At 45.0% G+C, this 21555-nt stretch overlaps 1 protein-coding gene across 1 annotated transcript; it reads right to left on the reverse strand.

Annotated features, from left to right (window-relative positions):
* Positions 1-155: 155 nt before the first annotated feature.
* Positions 156-8728, reverse strand: LOC118512222 (uncharacterized protein K02A2.6-like). The gene is made up of 2 exons (XM_036056341.1): positions 7825-8728; positions 156-1682 (listed from the first exon to the last, which is right to left on the reverse strand). Exons 1-2 carry the CDS (start codon positions 7854-7856, stop codon positions 320-322), a joined length of 1395 nt encoding a protein of 464 aa, XP_035912234.1. The 5' UTR covers positions 7857-8728; the 3' UTR covers positions 156-319.
* Between the last annotated feature and the right edge of the window lie 12827 nt (positions 8729-21555).

The following is a 21555-nucleotide window of genomic DNA, read 5'->3' on the forward strand; positions in this document are numbered from 1 at the left end:
TAGGTTTCGGGTAGCCGATAGTCGTGATATAACATAAAACGGAACTGGTACTAACACGCTACAATTAAAACATTGGTTAGGCCGATAAGACACAATATATTCTAATACTAAATTACAAGTGAAAACGTGGACCGCTTGTCCCGAGGACCGTTAGAGAACAGAATCCTTGTTGAACGCCAGGCTTCCGTTCATTGCCCCTGGCAACGTTTCCCAGGTCTACCGCTCTCACAAACACATCAACACGCTGGCAGGATTGTCAGCGGTGAGTGACTGCAGTAATCCAGGGAACGGCAGGCCGGGTCACAACATCTCCCCCTCTTTAGTAGAGCCGATATCCGTCGAGCCTACGCGGGGGTCTTCTAAGCCTAGAAGAACGGCGTAGCGGTTGTATCGGCTGGCGGTTGCTGGTCCCGAATGTAGATGGCAGAGGTTGCACGGTCTGCTGCGTTGGGGACCCATTGGAAGATAGATGCCGTGGTGTGCTGGACGGATCTTTGTTCCGTTCCACTGGTGCCTTCGGTGTTGGTGCCATTTCAGTAAGCATGTCTAGCGGCAGCTGGTGCTTAGCTGATTCGCTGGTAAGACTTCTACGGCAGCCTGGTGTGCGTTTGCGTAGCTGATTTACATGCCGACGATGAGTGCGATGTCCGTCGGTAATGACCTCATACATAACGCTTCCAATACGTTTGGAGACCACTCCAGTTACCCATTTCCACACATTTCGCGAATAGGTTTTCGCGTAGACAGCATCTCCGGGTTGAAACTGCCTATCTGCAAACGGTTGCTGATTTTTTCGTTGGTCGACTTCGGTGTGTGGTGTTGGGCGTATAAGGTCTAAGGCAATTCTGATGTTTCGCCCAAACATGGCTTCAGCTGGCGTGCGTTGGTCTAATGCAGGATGTGGAGTAGAGCGATACGATTGCAGGAAGATGTCGAGAGCCGCTTCCGTGGATGTATCTTTTGATTGTATTTTCTTCAGGGCACGTTTCAAGGTATCGACGAAGCGCTCGGCTTGCCCATTAGATTGCGGATGGAAGGGTGGCGTTTTTACGTGCTCAATGCCACTTTGTATGCAGAAATCGTTGAATGTGTCGCTAGTGAACTGGGCTCCGTTACCGCTGACTAGTTTTGCGGGCATGCCAAAACGTGCAAATATACTTCGAAGAATCGAGATAGTAGCTGTCGTGGTTATGGTGGACGTTTTGACGACTTCTGGCCACTTTGAAAATGCATCAACCAGGATCAAAAAGTAAACTCCGTCCACAGGTGCAGCATAATCTATGTGCACTCTTTCCCATGGTGTAGACGTCTTGGGCCAAGGTTTTAGTTCCAGTAGCGGCGGTGATTTTACGACTTCCATGCAGGATGAACAAGTGGAAACGCAATCGGCTATATCTTCATCAATCGACGGCCAGTATAAATAACTGCGAGCTATGGATTTCATGCGTTGTATCCCTGGGTGTCCTCTATGTAGATGATTCAAGCACCGCATGCGTAGCTCTTTTGGGATCACCACTCTCTCTCTAAAAAGAACACAATCACCCACGGTTGACAGGTCATCCCTTCTATTGAAGAAGCGTGCTAACTCCAATCCGTGTGATGAGTCGGCGGGCCAGCCTTTTTGGATGTATTTGCGCACCTTCCACAGTAGGGGATCTGCCCGAGTTCCTTCCTCAATCTCTCTGAAATTGAGAGGGAATGTATTAATCATATTAAGAACTACGGACCTTACATCCTCTTCTAGCTGAAGGCTGGCGATGACGTATTCTGTCTCCGGTTTAGCGTGCGCGACAGGTCTTTTGGGACAAAACACGGGGCGAGCATTTTCTTTCAACTGCAAATGAATCCGGCTTCTGGTACAAAGTCCCGTGCTGCTAAAAACTGTCGGAAACTTCTTTTCAAGGGTCTTGATGTAGCCGCTTGACGATAACATTTTGCAGTAACTATCCATTGGCAGTGAACTGAGACCAAAACGATCGATGAGATCAGCTCCAAGCAACAAAAGGTTTGCCTGCGACACCCGAATTACAGCTTCCTTTGTTTTGCCTGCTATCTCGACGCTGGTTTCGAATTCACCGTCGAGTTGGAACTCCTCACCTGATGCTGCCCTTGCGCGGACCTCTGCAGGAACTAACAATGGCTTACCCAGATGTTGCCACAACGATCGGCTGATGACCGTTATGTCGGACCCCGTGTCCAACTGCAAGCTCACGTGTTGTCCGCAAATGGTCAGGTTCACGTATTTTCTTCTGTCGCTGACTTTACAAACATTTATTGTTACAAAACGTACCTGAGGGCGCTTTCGGTGGTAATGATGTCGTCGCTTTGATCCTGCACGACACAAACCTTCGCGATGCCCGCTTTTTCCACAATCGGAGCACTTGTGATATTTGAACTTGCAATCCCTAGTCCAATGCAGTTCACCACATAGCCAACAGGGTTTGGAAGGTTTCGCTGATGGTCCGGAATCTTTTGTTTTCCACTTCCGGAAATTACCTGGCTGCATGCTCATTCGAGGGTTCCGCTGGTTCACCTGCATGCTTCCACCATGCACTGCCAAGACGCGTTCACTCGCTTCCGTCCCGATCATCGCGCTGTCTACCTTCAGGTTTCTTATCCGCTGGCACTCGGCTGCAAGCTCCTCCAATGCAACATCTGTTCTCTCCTCGATCCGTGCAAGGAGTCGTGTGCGAATGTCTGCGTCAGCCTCATCTCTCAACCCACACACGAGCGTTAAACACTTGAATTGGTTTTCACTCATGGAGGAAAACTGGTAGTCGACACACGATCGGTTCTCGCGACAGATGAAATTAAGGATGTCTTCGGAGTGCATTTTCGTTAGCTTCATGCACTTGTATCTCTTGCTAACGAGAGATTCTGCCCTTTCGAAAAGTGCATTCAGTTTGCTGACTGTTTCTTGAAAATTTACATCACGTGGAACTCGAGGAAGGATGAAGCTGGTGTATCGTCAATGCTCGGTTGTTCCCAGCTTTCGCACGAGTAAACGGGCTTTGGTTGCGTCGTCGAGTCGGGAGGCATCCTGGTTAAACAAATCTTCGTAACGTGCAAACCAGGCTGAAAACGTCACGTCGGATTCGGCGTGTGTGTGTGTTTTTTTTTTTTGACAAGGAGTTTAAAATCTTCTTAGACACCTTGCGGGCGACATGGGATTTTTACCCATGTAAAAAAATCTCCTTGGCCACGCAGTGTCGCTGCCACCACTCACGGAATCACCTCGCGGTATTACTTCATGAGTGGGGCTCTGCAATGGACTTAGTCAATATACACACGGAAAACTGCACATTCCAAAGTTGGTAACAATACATTACACGAACACAACACTATTCACGGAGCACAGATACACTTATGAGGGACCAACACGTTGGTCTTCCTTCCACTGTCGTTGGAGACTCGTCCCGATTTGCCGCATCATGGTTGCCACAGCTTCCCACAGGTCAGCGCTTTGCAGCATCGACTCCACCAGATTTGCACTAGAAATTTCTCTGCCACACTTGCTGCTTAGCTGCTGTCGCTCTTCCGTAAACATCGGACACTCAAACAGCACATGCCCTGCTGTCTCATCCTCGTCAACGCACGTCGGGCAACGAGGCGATGAAGCGTGCCGAAACCGGTGAAGATAGGCTCGGAAGCAGCCGTGGCCGGAGAAAAACTGCGTAACATAGAAGTCGACCTCTCCGTGCTTCCTCCCAACCCAGTCTGCCACGCTAGGGATCAAGCGATCCGTCCCTTCGCGGAACTGTCCTACTCAGCTTGCCACTTCCTCGTCGAGTTCCTTTTCGCGGTGTTCCTTGCGTTACCGGCGTTAGGTTCCCCCGTACGTGCATTCCAGAAGCTCTCCAGATCTTCTGCCAATGTGATGCAGATAGGCACCATGCCGGCGATAACACACGCTGCTTCATAGGAGATCGTCCTATATGCGCTGGTGACGCGCTTAGCCAACATCCTATGCACTGTGTTGACAGCAGCTTGGTGCTGTTTCTGCACCAGGATGTGTGCCCATGCTGGGGCTCCGTATCTCAGCACAGAGGTAGCTACGCAGGCGTGTAGTCGTTTGGCACTACTGCTAGGTCCACCGATGTTGGGCATAAATGAAGCGAGTGTGTTTGCCGTCCTTGATGCCTTTACGCAGACCTGCTTCAGGTGCTCGTCGAACTTCAAGCGATCGTCAATGGTGACCCCTAAGTACTTGAGGTGTCTGACTGACTCAATGTACTCTGTTCCAACCATGATCGATGCCTTCTGGATCCGTTTATGACTGCTAATGACGATAAACTCAGTCTTCGCATGTGCTATCTGCAGTTTCACTGACTGACTCATCCAAGAGTCGATACGTCCCACGGCGTCGGTCGCTAACATCTCGATCTCCGCGACGGATTCGCCGGTGATGGTGAGGGCGATGTCATCCGCGAAACCGATTACTTCCGCTCCTGGAGGTAACGCGAGGGTCAAGACATCGTCATACATTGCGTTCCACAAGGTGGGACCAAGTACTGATCCCTGCGGTACGCCAGCTGTGATGCTAGCGGTCTTGATTCCCTCCGCTGTGTCGTACTGCAGCACGCGTCCATCGAGATAGCTCCTCAGCAGCCTGCACAGGTACGGTGGAACCTTCATTCGCTCCATTGCTGCCGCAATTGCCTCCCAGCTGGCACTGTTGAAGGCATTTTTTACTTCTATCGTGATGATTGCGCAAAAGCGTGCTCCACTCCTTTTCCGCTGGAACGCGGCATTGCCCTTTTCAAGCACTGCCAGTATCGCGTCGACTGTTGATCGCTTCCTCCGAAACCCGAACTGTCGTTCTGAGAGGCCGTATTGCCCTTCGGCATGCGCAGTCAGGCGGTCCAAGATTGGTATTTCCTGAACTTTGGCCAGGCCGTCTATGAGACCCAAGGGTCTTAGGGCCGACGGGTCACCCGGAGGTTTACCTGGTTTGGGTATCAGTACCAACTTCTGTATCTTCCATATCGACGGGAACTGACTAGAAGCTAGAGTGCTCTGCAGTATGGCCTGGAACACTTGTGGGTATGCCTTCATTGCTGTCTTGACTGCCTCGTTGGAGATCCCATCTGGTCCGGGGGCTTTCCCCAGTTTGAGGCGCTCGGCTATTTTCAGGACCTCGTCTATGGTTACCGGTTCTGGTACGGACTCAGGGGTACTGAAGGCAGAGCTCAGCTGTGGGGGCTCGTGTTCAGGGAATAATTGCGCGATGATTCCCTTCAGTTTCTCGGGGCATCTCTCAACGGGCGCCTTGCGAGTTTTGGTTTTTCGCATCACCGTCTTGTATGCAAATCCCCAAGGCTTCCGAGCAATTTCAGCACAAAGCTCGAGGAAGCATCGTCTTTTGCTGGCCTTAATTTCCCTCTTCAAATCCGACCTTGTCGTGACGTAGGTTGCCTTCAGTTGTTCTCTGCTCGCCAAGCACCTGTTCCGCTGTAGTCGCCTCCGAGCTGACATGCACTCGGTCCGGAGCCTCGCAATAGCAGCGGTCCACCAGTATACAGGTGGGCGCGTGTTTTTGGGGGACTTCCTCCTGGGCATCGTAGCGTCGCATGCTTTGGAGAGTGCATCCCTCAATTCTAACGCACTCGCAACGTTCTGGAACCCACCAGTGCGTAGCGCGCTTAAGAATATCTCCTCGTTATAGCATTGCGTTCTCCAGCCGCGAACTGATGCCCGAGGTGTCTGCAGTGGATTGTGATCTCTGCCGATGGTGTACCGAAGCATGCGGTGGTCGCTGAAGGTACGCCTACGCCTTGCTCACTCGCCAATTCAGGTGTCGTGACAGCACTGGGCTGCAGAACGTGATGTCAATGACAGAAGTTCTGTCATTTCTGCTGAACGTGGGAGTGTTACCAACGTTGCCCAGCACCACATCGAGTTGGGAGAGGCTCTCGAGTACCGCTTCTCCTCTGCTGTTGGTACTCCGGCTACCCCACTCAACCGCCCAAGCGTTGAAGTCCCCGGCAACGACGACTGGGTTGCACCCTACAAGAGCATCAACGAGGTTGTCCAACATTGTGTTAAATCTCTCCAGTTCCCAGCTGGGTGGTGCGTAGCAGCTGCAGAAATAGACCCCGTTCACAATGGCGATGGTGAAACCCTCCGAGTCGTGCGAGACTACTTTCTGTATGGGGAATCTGCCCACCGCCCAGATAGCAGCCAGGCCTGTCCGGTCTGTTACACAGCAGCTGTTGTCTTTCGGGGTACGATACGGCTCGGAGATTAACGCGACGTCGCCCTGTTCTTCCGCTATCGCCTGCCACAGTAGGTCCTGCGCTGACTCACAGTGGTTTATGTTGGCCTGCACTATCTCCATGATTTCGCTTTTGTCACCGCCGGGCAAAGGGGGCCACTGGTTTGGTGTGCGTTTACGCCAGGGGCACAAAGTACACACTTCGGAGCGTTGTGGCAGCTGCGCGCCTGGTGGCCTTTCTCTCCACAACGGAGACAGAGATCGGTTCGATCAGGTCCCTTACAATCGCGGGAGATGTGGTCTGTTGCCCAACAGCGGAAACATCTCCTGTTAGACGGTAAGATCCGTACCGGGCAGCTGGACCAGTCTACCTTCACCGTACCAGCACGTACCACCTTCGCTGCTAAATCCCCAGGCATCTTTATATATGCCGTCTGCGTACCGTTGTATGACGGTCTTAGCTTCGCCTCCAAGAGGGTGCTTCCACAATCGAACTGCTGCCTGAAGGCCGACACCACCTGTTCGGCCTTGGTCTCCAGGTCAACATCGCGGCACTCTACCGTTTCCGACCGGTTCAGCACCCTCACTTGTCCGGTTGCGCCAACAGACTCCTCTATGAGGCTCTGAAAATCGGAAGCCTTCACTCCATCCTTTAGCTCGAAGATCAGATCGTCGAGCCGAGTGCGACGGATTCTTGCCACCTTCTTTCCAAAAGCCTTGAGCTTCGGGTTTTGTTTCATATTTCGCAGCGTCTCCTCTTTTTCTTTAGACGAAACGATGATGGCCTCAGGCAACTCCCGTTTCGTGGGTGGTTTGGGCTTCTCCTGTTTTTCCTGTTTTTGGTGCACAACAGTTTCATTTCCCGTTTTTTGGAGTCGTTTCTGGCTCGTCTGTCTCTTCCTGTTTGCCACAATTCTCCACTCTCCCTGTAGCGGTGGGGTGCACTCATAAGTATCTGATGTCGGTAGGTTCGCAGTGGCAGTAGTACTTTCGCAGTGGCAGTGGCAGTAGCGTCCGCTGTGTCACTGTTTGCTACTTTGCTCGTACCAGCATCGCTTTTTACTCGCTTCTGCTGCTCCTCAAATACTTCAGGAGAGCCGAGATTTCTCCCCCTTTTGGACGGAGCCTGGGGTCCCGATGCCACATTATTTCTCAGCACTCTTTCAGCTCTCTCTGCCCGTAGCTTCCAAGAAAGTAGCTCCCGTTCAAAACTGCCTAGGTCTGACAGTATTTTTACGGCCATTTTCTTGATGGGAGCATGTACGTTGTGCCGGTCCTTCGTGTACAAATGTAACTCTTTCGCCGTTGCTAACGCAGCCTGTAGTTTGCTGCTGTTTTGCGACGGTTCCAGCATCGTCAGCGTCGACTCTTGGGGGTTGCGGTCCTCCATGCCGTCTCGTTCTTCTGCGATATCAGCGATTGCGCTCGGTGTTTCTTCCGCATTTTCCGGGGTAGGTGCAGCGGGAGGAGAGGGAGGGGATTTTGGGGTCTTGGAGCTCCTTCCAAAGAATGCTCCGATTGTGGACCCAAACGAGGTGTTGGACGCCTCGTTTCCACTCATTGGGGAGTAATTTATAAATATATGTAAATATATATTTTTTGGAACTCACCCGCCTTGCCTCGTGTAGACGGACCTTAACATTAGGCCGCCACGCTTACACCCACCGGGATAAAGCGAGAGAGGTAGAGGTAGGCCACGCGTGTGCGTGCGCTACTAAGCGCTTTCTCGTTGCGTTTGTCCGCGTGTACTCTTCCTTCTGAGTGTCGTTGTCACTAACACGAACCCACGGTTGATGGTTCAGGAGGAACCGACGCTACCGAATTAAATCGGTTTATCAAAACTTCCCCTAGCTCGGTCGAAGGATCCGTACCACAACACTACACTCACTCTCACTTCACTGCACTTTACTTAACTTCCGTCACGAGAAAGCGTTCGCAGCCTGCTCACTGGGACCCTGTAAGCAGCTTTGTGTTTAAGGCTGATCCAGGCGGTTCGGCGTTCTCGGCCAAGGGCCTGGGGCCGCCCGATTCCCTCCGTAACAGAACACTTGATCCTAGTTCACTTCACTCAGCAACTATCACTGGAACTATCACTTCCACAAGCACTTATCTCCAGCCCAGCAAAAAAATTGTAGTACAAAATTGCTGCTTTCACAAAAATAATGCCAATAACACCGGGAGTGATTTGCAAAACACGTCCGTTCCTCGACATTGTTTACTCTACTCTACTCGACATTGTTTACGTGTGTGTGTGTTTGTGTTCACACACAAGTTTCTCCCCCCGTCCCAAAACGCGACGTTGATCCAGCCCAAGAAGAAGCGATCTTCTCGGACCGAGGCTCCGGCGGAAAGCCTGGCTTTTCCATCCGAGCCCATGTGCTTCCCGAGAACCCCTACCCCATCCTTGTCCGAGATCCATGAGTCCCTCCTAATGACCCTTAACCTCCCGCAGCATCTACACATGCTCGCAACTTGGGCCCTTCCTTTCCTGAAGGGGATGATCAAACAGTGACTGGCTCAATGGCCATGCTTAATGGCTCCTACGGCTACTATCATACAGTGGAACTGTAGGAGTTTGCTTGGCAAGCTAAACTCCTTTAAAGCATTGAAATTAAATTAACCTTCCCGGGATATAATATAATCCGTGAAGATCGCGTTACTAGGGGTTGGGGGGTACTGATTGGTGTTCGAAAGAGTCACACTTTCACCAGAATACCCACCCCTAGACAAGACATGATAGAAACTGTCGCAATAAAGACGCAATTGAGCATCCTTCACGTGACAATTGCATCCATTTATATCCCCCCGATAGCCAACAATGAAAAAGAAAAAATCGAAAAGTTCAAAGAGGATCTTGGAAATTTAGCAGCGGTCTTGCCTGGACCGCTTTTGATCCTGAGAGACTTTAACTCCCATGGAATCGACTGGGGGTGCGATAAGGATGACATTTGCACTCCCATCATCCGAGATATCTGCGACAGATTTGGTTTTTCAATCCTTAACTCAGGAGAGGCAACTAGGATGCAGACACCTCTAAGTAAGGCGAGTGCACTGGACCTGTCTCTATGTCCATCAGCAATGGCCCTGGATTTTAGTTGGAAGGTGATCCAGGACCCTATCGGCAGTGACCACTTGCCGATAGAAATTTCCTACATCAAGGGAGGATGTCCAGTAGAAGGAATCCCCGTTACATGTGACTTAACGAGGAATATCGACTGGACAAGATACGGCGAATTAATAGCTGCTTCGCTTTCTCTTGACTTGAAAGATTTGTCTCCTGTCAAGGAGTACGAAAAACTTGTTTCAATTATAAACAAGTGCGCCCTTGAGGCCCAAACAAGGCGCTCCCACTAAGCAAGGACATTTCAAAAACCTCCCACTCCTTGGTGGAACAAGGATTGCAAAGCAGCTTTCACCAAGAAGCGTGAGGCATTTAAAGCCTTCCGGGACACGGGCTCGAAGTCCTTATATGAAAAATATAAAGGACTAGAGAGAACGTGCAAAAACCTGTTGAAGGCGAAGAAAAAGGGTTATTGGCGTAGATACGTCAATAATCTAGACCCTGCCACTTCACTGAATTCGCTTTGGAGAATGGCTAGAAGGATGCGAAACAGCAACAACATCAATGAGAGCGAAAGCTTTTCTGGCGAGTGGCTGAATGAATTTGCCCACAAGCTTTGCCTCGATATCGTTCCTGCGTAAAACTTTACACATCATGCGCCTGGTAGTGACCCTAGGATGGATTCACCGTTCACAATGGTAGAGCTGTCACTTGCTCTCCTATCAAGCAAAAATTATTCACTATGTCTGGATCAGATTAGTAGCAAATTGCTTCAAAATCTTCCTGACATAGGGAGGAAACGTCTGTTAAGCATCTTCAACAATATGTTAGAGGTCAACAGCGTCCCGCAAGAGTGGAGAGAAGTGAAAGTTTTCACTATCTTGAAGCCTGGCAAACCGCCATCAAGACACGATTCGTATCGGCCAATATCGTTACTGTCGTGTCTGAGGAAACTCCTTGAAAGGATGATTCTTTTTCGGTTAGAAGAATGTTTGGAATCGAACAAGCTTCTCTCAAATATCCAGTTTGGTTTTCGTAAAGCCAGGGGTACTAATGACTGCTTAGCCCTTCTGGTAACAGAAATAGATCTTGCTCGTACACGCAAGCAGAACATGGGATCTATTTTCCTGGATATACAGGGGGCATTTGACTCAGTATCACCATACAAGCTGAGTCAAAAATTAGAAAAAGTGGGGCTGGATCCAAAGTTCAATAACTTTCTGTTCAACCTTTTGTCGGAGAAAGCTATGAATTTCAACAATGGTCATGTTCAGCTAAAGCAGACCAGTTTCCATGGACTAGCACAAGGGTCCTGCTTCAGCCCTCTGCTATACAACTTTCATGTCAGTGAAATAGATTCTTGCCTATCTCCGAACTGCAGCATTAGACAATTAGCAGACGACGGCGTCATATCTTTTGCAAGCAGGGACGCCGCCGAAATACAACTGACTTTAGAAACCACTTTGGACAATCTTCCCGAGTCGTCTAAAAACCTTGGTATCAAGTTCTCTGAGATGGTAGTCTTTTTTCCTTTTAGCGACACGACAAAAAACAGGGAGAAAAGGCAATTTGACCCAAAATTGATGTATTTTTGTACGGTGAAAAGATAGCAACTACCGACAATTTTCGATACCTTGGTGTTTGGTTCAACTCAAGGCTAAACTGGAGTACACACATCACCCATCTGGTGCAAAAATGCAGTAAAAGAATCAACTTTCTAAGGACAGTCACAGAATTCTGGTGGGGCGCACATCCATCAGACGTCCTGCGATTGTATAAGACAACGGTTCTATCCGTGTTGGAATATGGCAGCATATGCTTCCATTGGGCATCCAACACGCATATCCTCAAACTAGAGAGGCTACAGTATCGTTGTCTTATACTCGCACTAGGGAGCATGAAATCAACACACGACATGTCCCTAGAAGTGATGACCGGAGTGATGCCGCTGAAACTACGTTTTGAAATGCTGTCGCTTCGCCTTCTAGTCCGTTCTTCAGTATCAAATCCCTTGATCGAAGAAAGTTTTAAAGCGCTTCTAGAGACAGGTTCTAAGAACAAGAGGGCACCGGCTTCGGCGTTTTAAGAGAGTCCGCCGAAGCATTTTTCAAATTGCGAGAGCCGTGTAGTGTCTACACCGCAGAACTAGTCGCAATCTTGTACGCACTATTGATGAGAGCAGCGAGACCTTCGGATCAGTACTTTATTTTTACAGATAGCCTTAGCGTTATCGAAGCACTACGATCCCCGGAGGCTTTTAAGAGTCAGGATTTTCTTACCGTGAAAATCATAGAATTGCTTGGCTCCATGTTCGACAAGGCGTTCAGGATTTCGCAAATTAGGGTACCTTCTCATTGTGGAATTCCCGGCAACGAGAAGGCAGACTCACTGGCCAAAACAGGCGTCCAACAAGGCGCATTTTACGACCGTCCGATCTCGGCCCGAGAGTTTCTTCGCCTACCACAGTAACTTTTCCTGTCTCGCTGGCAGAGCATGTGGGAGGCGGATGATCTCGGGCGATTCCTTTTCTCGATCTCTCCGCAAGTGTCCCTGCGGCCTTGGTTCGGTGGGCTCTCTGTAGACCGGGCGTTCATTCGCATGATGTCTCGACTTATGTCGAATCATTTCGCGTTGAACGCTCATCTGCAGCGTATAACTCTGGCTCAGACGAAGATGTGTGGCTGCGGTGACGGATTTCACGATGTGGATCACCTTCTGTGGTCCTGCGTGGAGTTTGAAACCGCAAGACCCTCCTCGGTGGGTGTAGTCGAGAGCATCGGCAGACGACTGGGTACAGAAATTAGAGAAGTGTTGGCGACCAGAGACATCGCATACATGAGGCTCATCTTTCGATTCGCCAGAGACAACGGTCTTATCCTTTGATTCCGCATCCCCATTATCCTTCCAAACCATATCCGCCATTCCTTTTTTATTATTCGTTGTGTTGTCTTTGTCTTAAGTGTTAAGTGTTTTTTTTCTTTGTTTTTTGTAACACCACGAGTGATCCGTTGACGGAACAATGGCATCCGGGCTCAATGACTGCGTTGTCGTTAAAAGAGGGGCAGACTTTGCAACAGTGTTCTTCATCCCAGCCCAGCCTAGGTGAAGTGGGTTCAGCCTTGCTGGCGTTGGGTTCGGAGGTGGTCGGCGGGTTCGGTATCGTGATTTGCAGAAAGCCTGCTGTTTCGGAATAGAGCTTGCCGATAGCTTCTGAGTTCGGTGCTTGAGGAACACTGTTCGCAGGCAATTGTGTGTGCTGTCTAGTTTGTTTTTTTTTTTGGTTATTGTTTCAGCTCGGACCCGATAGACGGAAGGACGATATCCAAATGTCGAAACAGCAATAGAACCGGATCCAGACAACGAACATCCCTATCATCTACACCAACAACCTGGATACACAACCCGCAACCACCTCACACTCACAACCGAGCATGCCCGGGATAAGGCAAATAACAGGGAGGAAATGCCTTGTTAAAATTTGTGACTTTGTAAAAGTCAACACATGCGGTGTTGACAATACGGCGTCAAGCCGTAATCCTAAAAATATAAATAAATAAAATAAAAGCGGTCCCATTTGCATTAACGGAAAAAGTTGAGCGAAATTTGGAAGAGTTGGTTAAAGAAGGTATACTGATATCAACACGTTCTGCGTCATGGGCAAGTCCAATAGTTATAGTGCGTAAAAGCGTCAGATATAAAAGAACATACAGAGTCATTTTTCGCGTATTTTGGTACAGCAGAAGAGGTTGTAACGGATAACAGTCCACCGTTTAATTCAAAAAATTTTAAATTGTTTCTCGAATCATATGGGGTTAAAGTAAAGAAATCACCACCATATCATCCTCAATCGAACGGGTTGGCCGTGAGAGGAGTCAGAACTGTCAAAGAAGTCTTAAAAAAATATCTTATTGATCAATCATTCGCCTTAACGCTACAGCGAAAAGTGAACAAAAGTTATAGAAATTCACCGTGTACGATAACGAACGCAACTCCAGCTGAAAAAATATTCTGCTATCTGCCTCACACTAGAATAGGAAAGGTGAATCAGATGAAACTTGAAGTAAAAGAAAAAATACCACAGATTCTGAGACAAACAGTTGAAAAGATTAAGCGATGTCAAAAGAAATTAGAATTTCACGAAGGAGAAAATGTTTTATATCGAAATCATTTTAAAGAGATTGTTCGATGGATACCAGCCACAATATTGAAAAGAATAAGTGCAGTAACTTTCCTTATTAATCTAAAAGGTAATGTACGTGTAGTCCATATAAATCAATCTAAAAAGTTTATAAAACCCCTGGTAATACACGTACCAGATAAAGCAATAGTACCTTTGCGGAAAAGAAAAACGTAGAAAACGTAGTGAGGACAACCTAGGTTAAAGAAGTAAGAAGTGTGTGTGTGTGTGTGTGTGTGGGTTGTGTGTGTGTCGACTTTTGACGGTAGATATTCCGCACCATCGTTTTGTTCGTGATAAAAAATTAGATCTGGTCGCGTAAAACTGTTTGTGCCTAGTATGCTGCAGATTTCCTAGTAGCGCTGTTTATGTTTGAAATGATTTATTATGTGTTGATGCCGTATTCAAATGGGTGGAAGACAATCAAAAGTAGAGCGATTTTACAACCATACCAGAAACTGTGTGTGCGGTGCAGAGTCCTGGCAAATCTGTTGTTGACTTTATTGCTTTCAAATAGCAAAGCCATTGAACTAGAGACATTGTCTTCTAGAGACAGGACTAGTTCCTTACGGCAGTCCTGTAGCATCCATTGTTGTTCAAATTTTATACTGTCTATGACATGCGTTCGAGTAGGTTGATGGTACAAATCCTGTCAGTTTCAGCACAGTTGGTTGAAGAATATAAATAAGATTTAGAAATAACACCACAAGCAGAACATAGTAAAAAGGGATGTAAGTGGATATTACAAATTTTAACTAAGTTGGTGATTTAAAAACATTTGTGCTAAATTTAATGTGTAAACTCGAAACACATTTGAGTTATGTCTAAATCATTCTGCCAGCAATACGGCCAGGTCGTTCCTTATGAATAAAAAAAAATCATTGTGCCAAAGCGCTGCCTTAAATTATTTTCTTGATTTTGTATGAAAAGATTAAATTTTCATTTGCTTACTAATGTTATGATCATGAGACTTTTATGTGTAAAGAAAAAAAAAATCTAATATGCCAAAATATTGAGACTGTGGAAACTGTTCTGTATAGCGATGAAATTTTTTATTTTGCCACAACAACTTTTCGTTATTTTGTTTCTATTCGGAAGTTGTGTTTGCTTATTGCTATTGCTATTTTTTGTAATTTTAACCGAGTTTTGACATTTGAAGTAGCTTGAATTGTTTTAGTTTACACCAGTGCTGTCATAAAACTTGGAAGCTTTTGCGTGGTTCAAGTACTGCATTTTTTGCTTTCAACGCAGTACATTTGTTGCTTCACGAAGTTTTGCTGTTTTAAAAGGTTCAGTAACATACTTTTTTCATCACATACCATCATAAACTCTCAGCAACGAAGATATTATGGACTTCATGCAATGGCATTCATTTTTATTGTGATGGCTAGCTTATTAGGCTGACAACAGGGACCACGCATTATAAAAAAAAACTCTGGAGTTTTCCAAGATGTGTGTAAACTCCTAAGTATGTGCGAAGAAACTCTTAGGGTAGAATATTCTTCACAACTAGACTTCTTTATATACTCTAATTTACTCTAAAAATTTGTATTTTTTCTCAATTTTGTTATATCACTTTTACTGTTTACTATTAAATGATTGAGATATTTGTATTCGATTAATTTTTATATCCCGCAAGATACAGATAAAAATTTATTTTTGATTATGACGGATGAAAACCGTTACAAGTGGATATGTTTTCAGTAAAGCCGTCTTATTTCTGTTGGGTTTTTTTTTCCTTTATCGTTTGTTCGAACACGAATTAAGGATTTCTAAGATGTTGTATATAGCCATCAAAATTGCTTATTAGCGTCCAGCGTTAAATTAGTTTACACGTTGGTATCAGTTTTGCACAGCTGTTTCAAATGAATTCATAGATTTTATTTTTTTCACGTACAATCCGTTCATTTGATAAAAAGCGAATGTAATACAACTAACTCATCATCAACCTCACCTAAAGTAGCGTTATAGAGGTTAAACTAATTTTGATCCGCTTTGATTTGAGGCGAGTTTAGATTACATGAATTCTCAATCTTTCTTCGTACACTTGTGCGGTTCGGTACTCCTGAAAGGAATCTATTTTGGCTTGTTATCGACAGTGATTGTGTGGCGCTTACTGTATAAATGGTGCCCTAAATTAGTGTATGAATATTTACTGGCCTGCGTTAACTTACCTGTTTGGTGTGCTTACTTCCGTGTTCGGTGTGGCAATTGATATCATTTTATGGCTATCTTATCTTATGATGTTATGTTGGATGATTTATTCGCTTTAAAAATCCTCTGTTTGTGAATTCTGGTTTATATGTATGTAGAACAAGTTAAATTCTGTTATAATGTTTCTGACCTTGGCATAGTTTAGCAGGGTATAATATTTCACTCAACTACGGCAAAACAAGAAAATAATTTCGAAGGCTTCAAAGGCTGTTGGACTTAATTCAAACTTATTTGAATTTCACATGTATCAAATGACATAATACTTTATTGTTAAAATGTAGCAAGCCTGTATTGCAATCTGGTGCGATCGATAGTCGAATAGGCAATAGTGATGGACATCAGCATGCATTGATTCACGAATAAAATATTTAACCCAATGTTCAACAACACGCCTGCAACACACGCTGCCTATTCTATTACTCAGCAGCTAAACATTAGAATCCAGAAGCTGTAATTTTCTATTATTATACAAAATTCCTTTTGGGTCGATCAGGTGACAGAGGCGACAGCGTCGTCGGTCTTCAAACGGCAGCACTGGGGTTCAAATCCCATCTAGACCGTTGACTTTTTTATTACGAGTAAAATAAAGCCACAGAAAGCCAGACAGTTACGGGAAGCAGGCCGAGACCTCTCGAGGTTGTAGTGCCAAGGATGAAAAACCAAAATTGCTTTCTTGATACTCCATTTTTCAACCAGGCATCAGTAACTGATTCCGAGTGATCGTTGATAACATAATTCTAGTAATGTCTTAAATGTTTTAATTAGTTCTATCAAAACTTCGACTGAAATGTAACTTTAAAAGTCAAGCGGGGCGGTCATGTGTCGGTGGCCGAGGCGACAGCGGCGCCTGTCTTCACACGGCAGGACCGGGGTTCGAATCCCATCCAGACCGCCTCACCGTACGTAAGGCTGACTACTTTTCTACGGGTAGAATTAAGTCACAGAAAGCCAGAAATGGCAGGCCGAGACCTCTCGAGGTTGTAGTGCCAAGGAAGAAGAAGAAGTTGTTTGCATTAATGTTGTGATGTTTACGATGACATTTTTGTTGACTTTAACTTTCCTACGATCGTAGTTTTTTAATAAGGGTTGGAGTTTTGGGGATAGGAATGATTCCTTTTAAATATTATGAGGAACATAAAAATGTAAATGATGGGTAATGAATAGTCAAATAAACAACAGTATTAAGGGCCTACTTGAAACTTTAAGAAACGCGAATCAACCAGATCGCAGAAACAGAACAGAGAACAGAAATAAGAATCTAAATTCATCTCTGAAATTTCAAAAAATCATGAACAATTTTCCGAACACGAAGTGCGCTTCGTACATTGTATACCGTTCATTCATGCATACAACAGGTTCGGGTAAATGTTCATGCATGCTTACGTAGATAATTGTTTCAATGAACGCTCTATTTAGGTTAGATGTGAACGAAATTCGGTTCGAATTGCTACACGAAGACATGATGTACGCTTCCGAAGTTCTAGTGAAACTGCGCAAGCTCATTTTGTTGCTAAGGATTCATTCACCTAATCTGTATTGAAGGATGAATTGCAGCCATCTGTCCTTTGCGAATCGGTTTGCCTATGCTAAAAACAATTTTAATAAAACAGCGCTTAACATTCGTATTTCGTATGTTACCAAAATGTATAAATTACACCGGTCGTGAAGGGAGGAAACTTGTGATATTTGGGAATTTCTAAAACTGGAGCGGATAATTGGTAATTGGCGGATAATTTCGTATTTCGTAAGGTAGGTTTATCATATTCTTAGCAAATGAAAAGTCTACTACTCTCTCTTCTTGGACTAACGACCTCATAGGCCATGCCTACGATATCTGGCTTACTAAACTTAACAGTCACTCCTCACTACGGGGAATTTATAATCTATTTATTAATCCTAATAAAAGCAATAGAAAAGAAGTATGTTTAAAGTGATTATTTTAAGATATACGGTACAATGCTCAATAATGTTATTACTAGAAAGCATTCGCGAAGGGAAAAGCAAATCTTTTTATGTGTGTTCCTTAATTATTCATTTTTCTTATTTAGCGCCACAACCATGGTTAGTCGCGTTATTGGATTGTTATTTATTTGTGATTGTATTTCTCAAAACGAAAAAATTACACAGTCGAGTGTTGAGATTCAAAGTGAAATCGGACGTTTGATGCCGACTTCATATCACACACAATTAGAACTTTTCTTCAAATAAAACGCAGCAAAACTTTATTACTTAAGATTAAGAGTAATTTATTTAAAAGATTAAAACACTTAAAAGCAAGCTGTTATAGAAACAGCCCATGGCATCACTTGGCAAAGTCAAATTTAAACCTTTAATATTTACCCCTTTGCACGGTATCGGAGGAAAGAACAGAATTTTCTATTTATTGAGCTGCCAGCAAAACCAGCAACCAGAAACGATCCTCTCGTTTCCACTGACTTTCTCTTATGTTTCCTGTCACACACCACGCTCCTCACTCCACTTAAAATGAAAAAAAAAAAACATTTTGCCCTCGGCCGACTGAACGATTTGAAACTAAAAAAATGGTAAAAATAAATAGCGCAAGGTGTTAACACCTTTGATGATTGCTTAACAATTTTGCGACGTAACTTCTCAGCACGGGTACACAAGAAAAGACATAAACGTACTTATTGAGCAGAAATATTCGTTAACAGCCTGTAAAAAATATAAAATTTGACAACATTAGCAAACGCAGCGGCGTCAAGCCGTAATCCTAAAAATATTAAAAAAAAAAATAGCAAACGCAGAACCATCGTGCTTATATTGCTTTTTTCGGGTTTTCTTTTACCACGGTGGATGTGTTGTGCTTTAAAAGAAGACTGATTTCTACTAGCGTGTCAGCGAATCATATATCGCATCAGTTATTTGAAAGTCCAGCAAGTTCAAATTTAAAGCTTTTAATATTTTACATATTACGTAATGTAATGTTTTTCTTATTGTTCAATGTTTTTTTTAAATATCTATGCTACATAAATAAATAAGGTTTATCTTTCGCTGTATACGAAAAGTTTGGTAGTTTCTAATGATTAAAGTCTTCATGAATCCTTGTAGCTATTTTATTTATTTATTTTTTATTCTGACGGCTTGAAGCCGTATTGTAAGCACCGCATGTGCTGACGAGATAAAAATGTTCTAAAATACACAAAATTCACAAAAAAAATAAATTACCAAGGCATTTCCTCCATGATACTTCGCCATTTTCCGGGCGTACTCGGTTGTGGATGTGTGGAGATTGCGGTGTGGTTGTCCAGTTCTATAGTTGGTCCAGGTCTATTGCTGTCTATGACTGTGTTGGTGGAAAAGTTGTACACATACGACAAAGACAACACAACGAATAACAAAAGGGTATGGCGGATATGGAATGGAAGGATAATGGGGATGCGGACTCAATGGATAAGACCGTTGTCTCTGGCGAATCGGTAGATGAGCCTCATGTATGCAAAGTCCCTAGTTGCCAACACTTCTCTTATTTCTATACCCGGTCGTCTGTCGATGCTCTCGACTGCACCCAACAAAGATGGTCTTGCGGTTTCAAACTCCACGCAATACCACAGAAGGTGATCCACATCGTGAAATCCGTCACCGCAGCCACACATCTTCGTCTGAGCCAGAGTTATACGCTGCAGATGAGCGTTCAACGCGAAATGATTCGACATAAGTCGAGACATCATGCGAATGAACGCCCGGTCTACAGAGAGCCCACCGAACCAAGGCCGCAGGGACACTTGCGGAGAGATCGAGAAAAGGAATCGCCCGAGATCATCCGCCTCCCACATGCTCTGCCAGCGAGACAGGAAAAGTTGCTGTGGCAGGCGAAGAAACTCTCGGGCCGATATTGGACGGTCGTAAAAGCGCCTTGTTGGACGCCTGTTTTGGCCAGTGAGTCTGCCTTCTCGTTGCCGGGAATTCCACAATGAGAAGGTACCCAAATTAGCGAAATCCTGAACGCGTTGTCGAACATGGAGCCAAGCAATTCTATGATTTTGATGATAAGCTAATCCTGACTCTTAAAAGCCTTCGGGGATCGTAGTGCTTCGATAACGCTAAGGCTATCTATAAAGATGAAGTACTGATCCGAAGGTCTCGCTGCTCTCATCAATAGTGGGTACAAAATTGCGGCTAGTTCTGCGGTGTAGACACTATACGGCTCCCGCAATTTGAAAAATGCTTCGGCGGACTCTCTAAAAACGCCGAAGCCGGTGCTCTCTTGTTCTTAGAACCTGTCTCTAGAAGCGCTTTAAAACTTTCTTCGATCAAGGGATTTGATACTGAAGAACGGACTAGAAGACGAAGAGACAGCATTTCAAAACGTAGTTTCAGCAGCATCACTCCGGTCATCACTTCTAGGGACATGTTATGTGTTGATTTCATGCTCCCTAGTGCGAGTCTAAGACAACGATACTGTAGCCTCTCTAGTTTGAGGATATGCGTGTTGGATATCCAATGGAAGCATATGCTTCCATATTCCAATACGAAAAGTACCGATGTCTTATACAGTCGCATGACGTCTGATGGATGTGCGCCCCACCAGAATCCTGTGACTGTCCTAAGAAAGTTGATTCTTATACTGCATTTTTGCACCAGATGATGGTGATGTGTGAATTCCAGTTTAGCCTTGAATTGAACCAAACACCAAGGTATCGAAAATTGTCGGTAGTTGCTATCTTTTCACCGTACAAAAAGACATCAATTTTTTGGTCAAATAGTCTTTTCTTCCTGTTTTTTGTCGTGTCGCTAAAAGGAGAAAAGACTACCATCTCAGAGAACTTAATACCAAGGCTTTTAGACCACTTGGCAAGATTGTCCAAAGTGTTTTGTAAAGTCAGTTGTATTTCGGCGGCGTCCCTGCTTGCAAAAGATATGACGCCGTCGTCTGCTAATTGTCTAATGCTGCAGTCCGGAGATAGGCAAGAATCTATTTCACTGACATAAAAGTTGTATAGCAGAGGGCTAAAGCAGGACCCTTGTGCTAGTCCATGGAAACTGGTCCGCTTTAGCTGAACATGACCATTGTTGAAATTCATAGCTTTCTCCGACAAAAGGTTGAACAGAAAGTTATTGAACTTTGGATCCAGCCCCACATTTTCTAATTTTTGACTCAGCTTGTATGGTGATACTGAGTCAAATGCCCCCTGTATATCCAGGAAAATAGATCCCATGTTCTGCTTGCGTGTACGAGCAAGCTCTATTTCTGTTACCAGAAGGGCTAAGCAGTCATTAGTACCCCTCGCTTTACGAAAACCAAACTGGATATTTGAGAGAAGCTTGTTCGATGCCAACTATTCTTCTAACCGAAAAAGAATCATCCTTTCAAGGAGTTTCCTCAGACACGACAGTAACGATATTGGCCGATACGAATCGTGTCTTGATGGCGGTTTGCCAGGCTTCAAGATAGTGAAAACTTTCACCTCTCTCCACTCTTGCGGGACGCTGTTGACCTCCAACATATTGTTGAAGATGCTTAACAGACGTTTCCTCCCTATGTCAGGAAAATTTTGAAGCAATTTGCTACCAATCTGATCCAGACCTGGGGAGGAATTCTTGCTTGATAGGAGGGCAAGACCATTGTGAACGGTGAATCCATCCTGGGGTCACTACCAGGCGCATGTTGTGTAAAGCTTTGCGCAGGAACGAAATCGGGACAAAGCTTGTGGGCAAATTCATACAGTTACTCATTGATGTTGTTGCTGTTTCGATCAGGATTCATTTTTATTGGTTTAAAATTAAATAATGTTTTCTATAGAAAATACCAATTAAAGAAACTTACGATCATTTAAAAAACCATATTCGTTTATTTAAAGAATATTGTTCTGAATATATTGTGATATATGGAGTGTACCAAACCCAAAACATAGAATTTTCAGACACGTG

The sequence above is a fragment of the Anopheles stephensi genome, chromosome X, assembly GCF_013141755.1.
Source record: "Anopheles stephensi strain Indian chromosome X, UCI_ANSTEP_V1.0, whole genome shotgun sequence".
In the NCBI taxonomy this organism is placed as follows: Eukaryota; Metazoa; Arthropoda; class Insecta; order Diptera; family Culicidae; genus Anopheles; species Anopheles stephensi.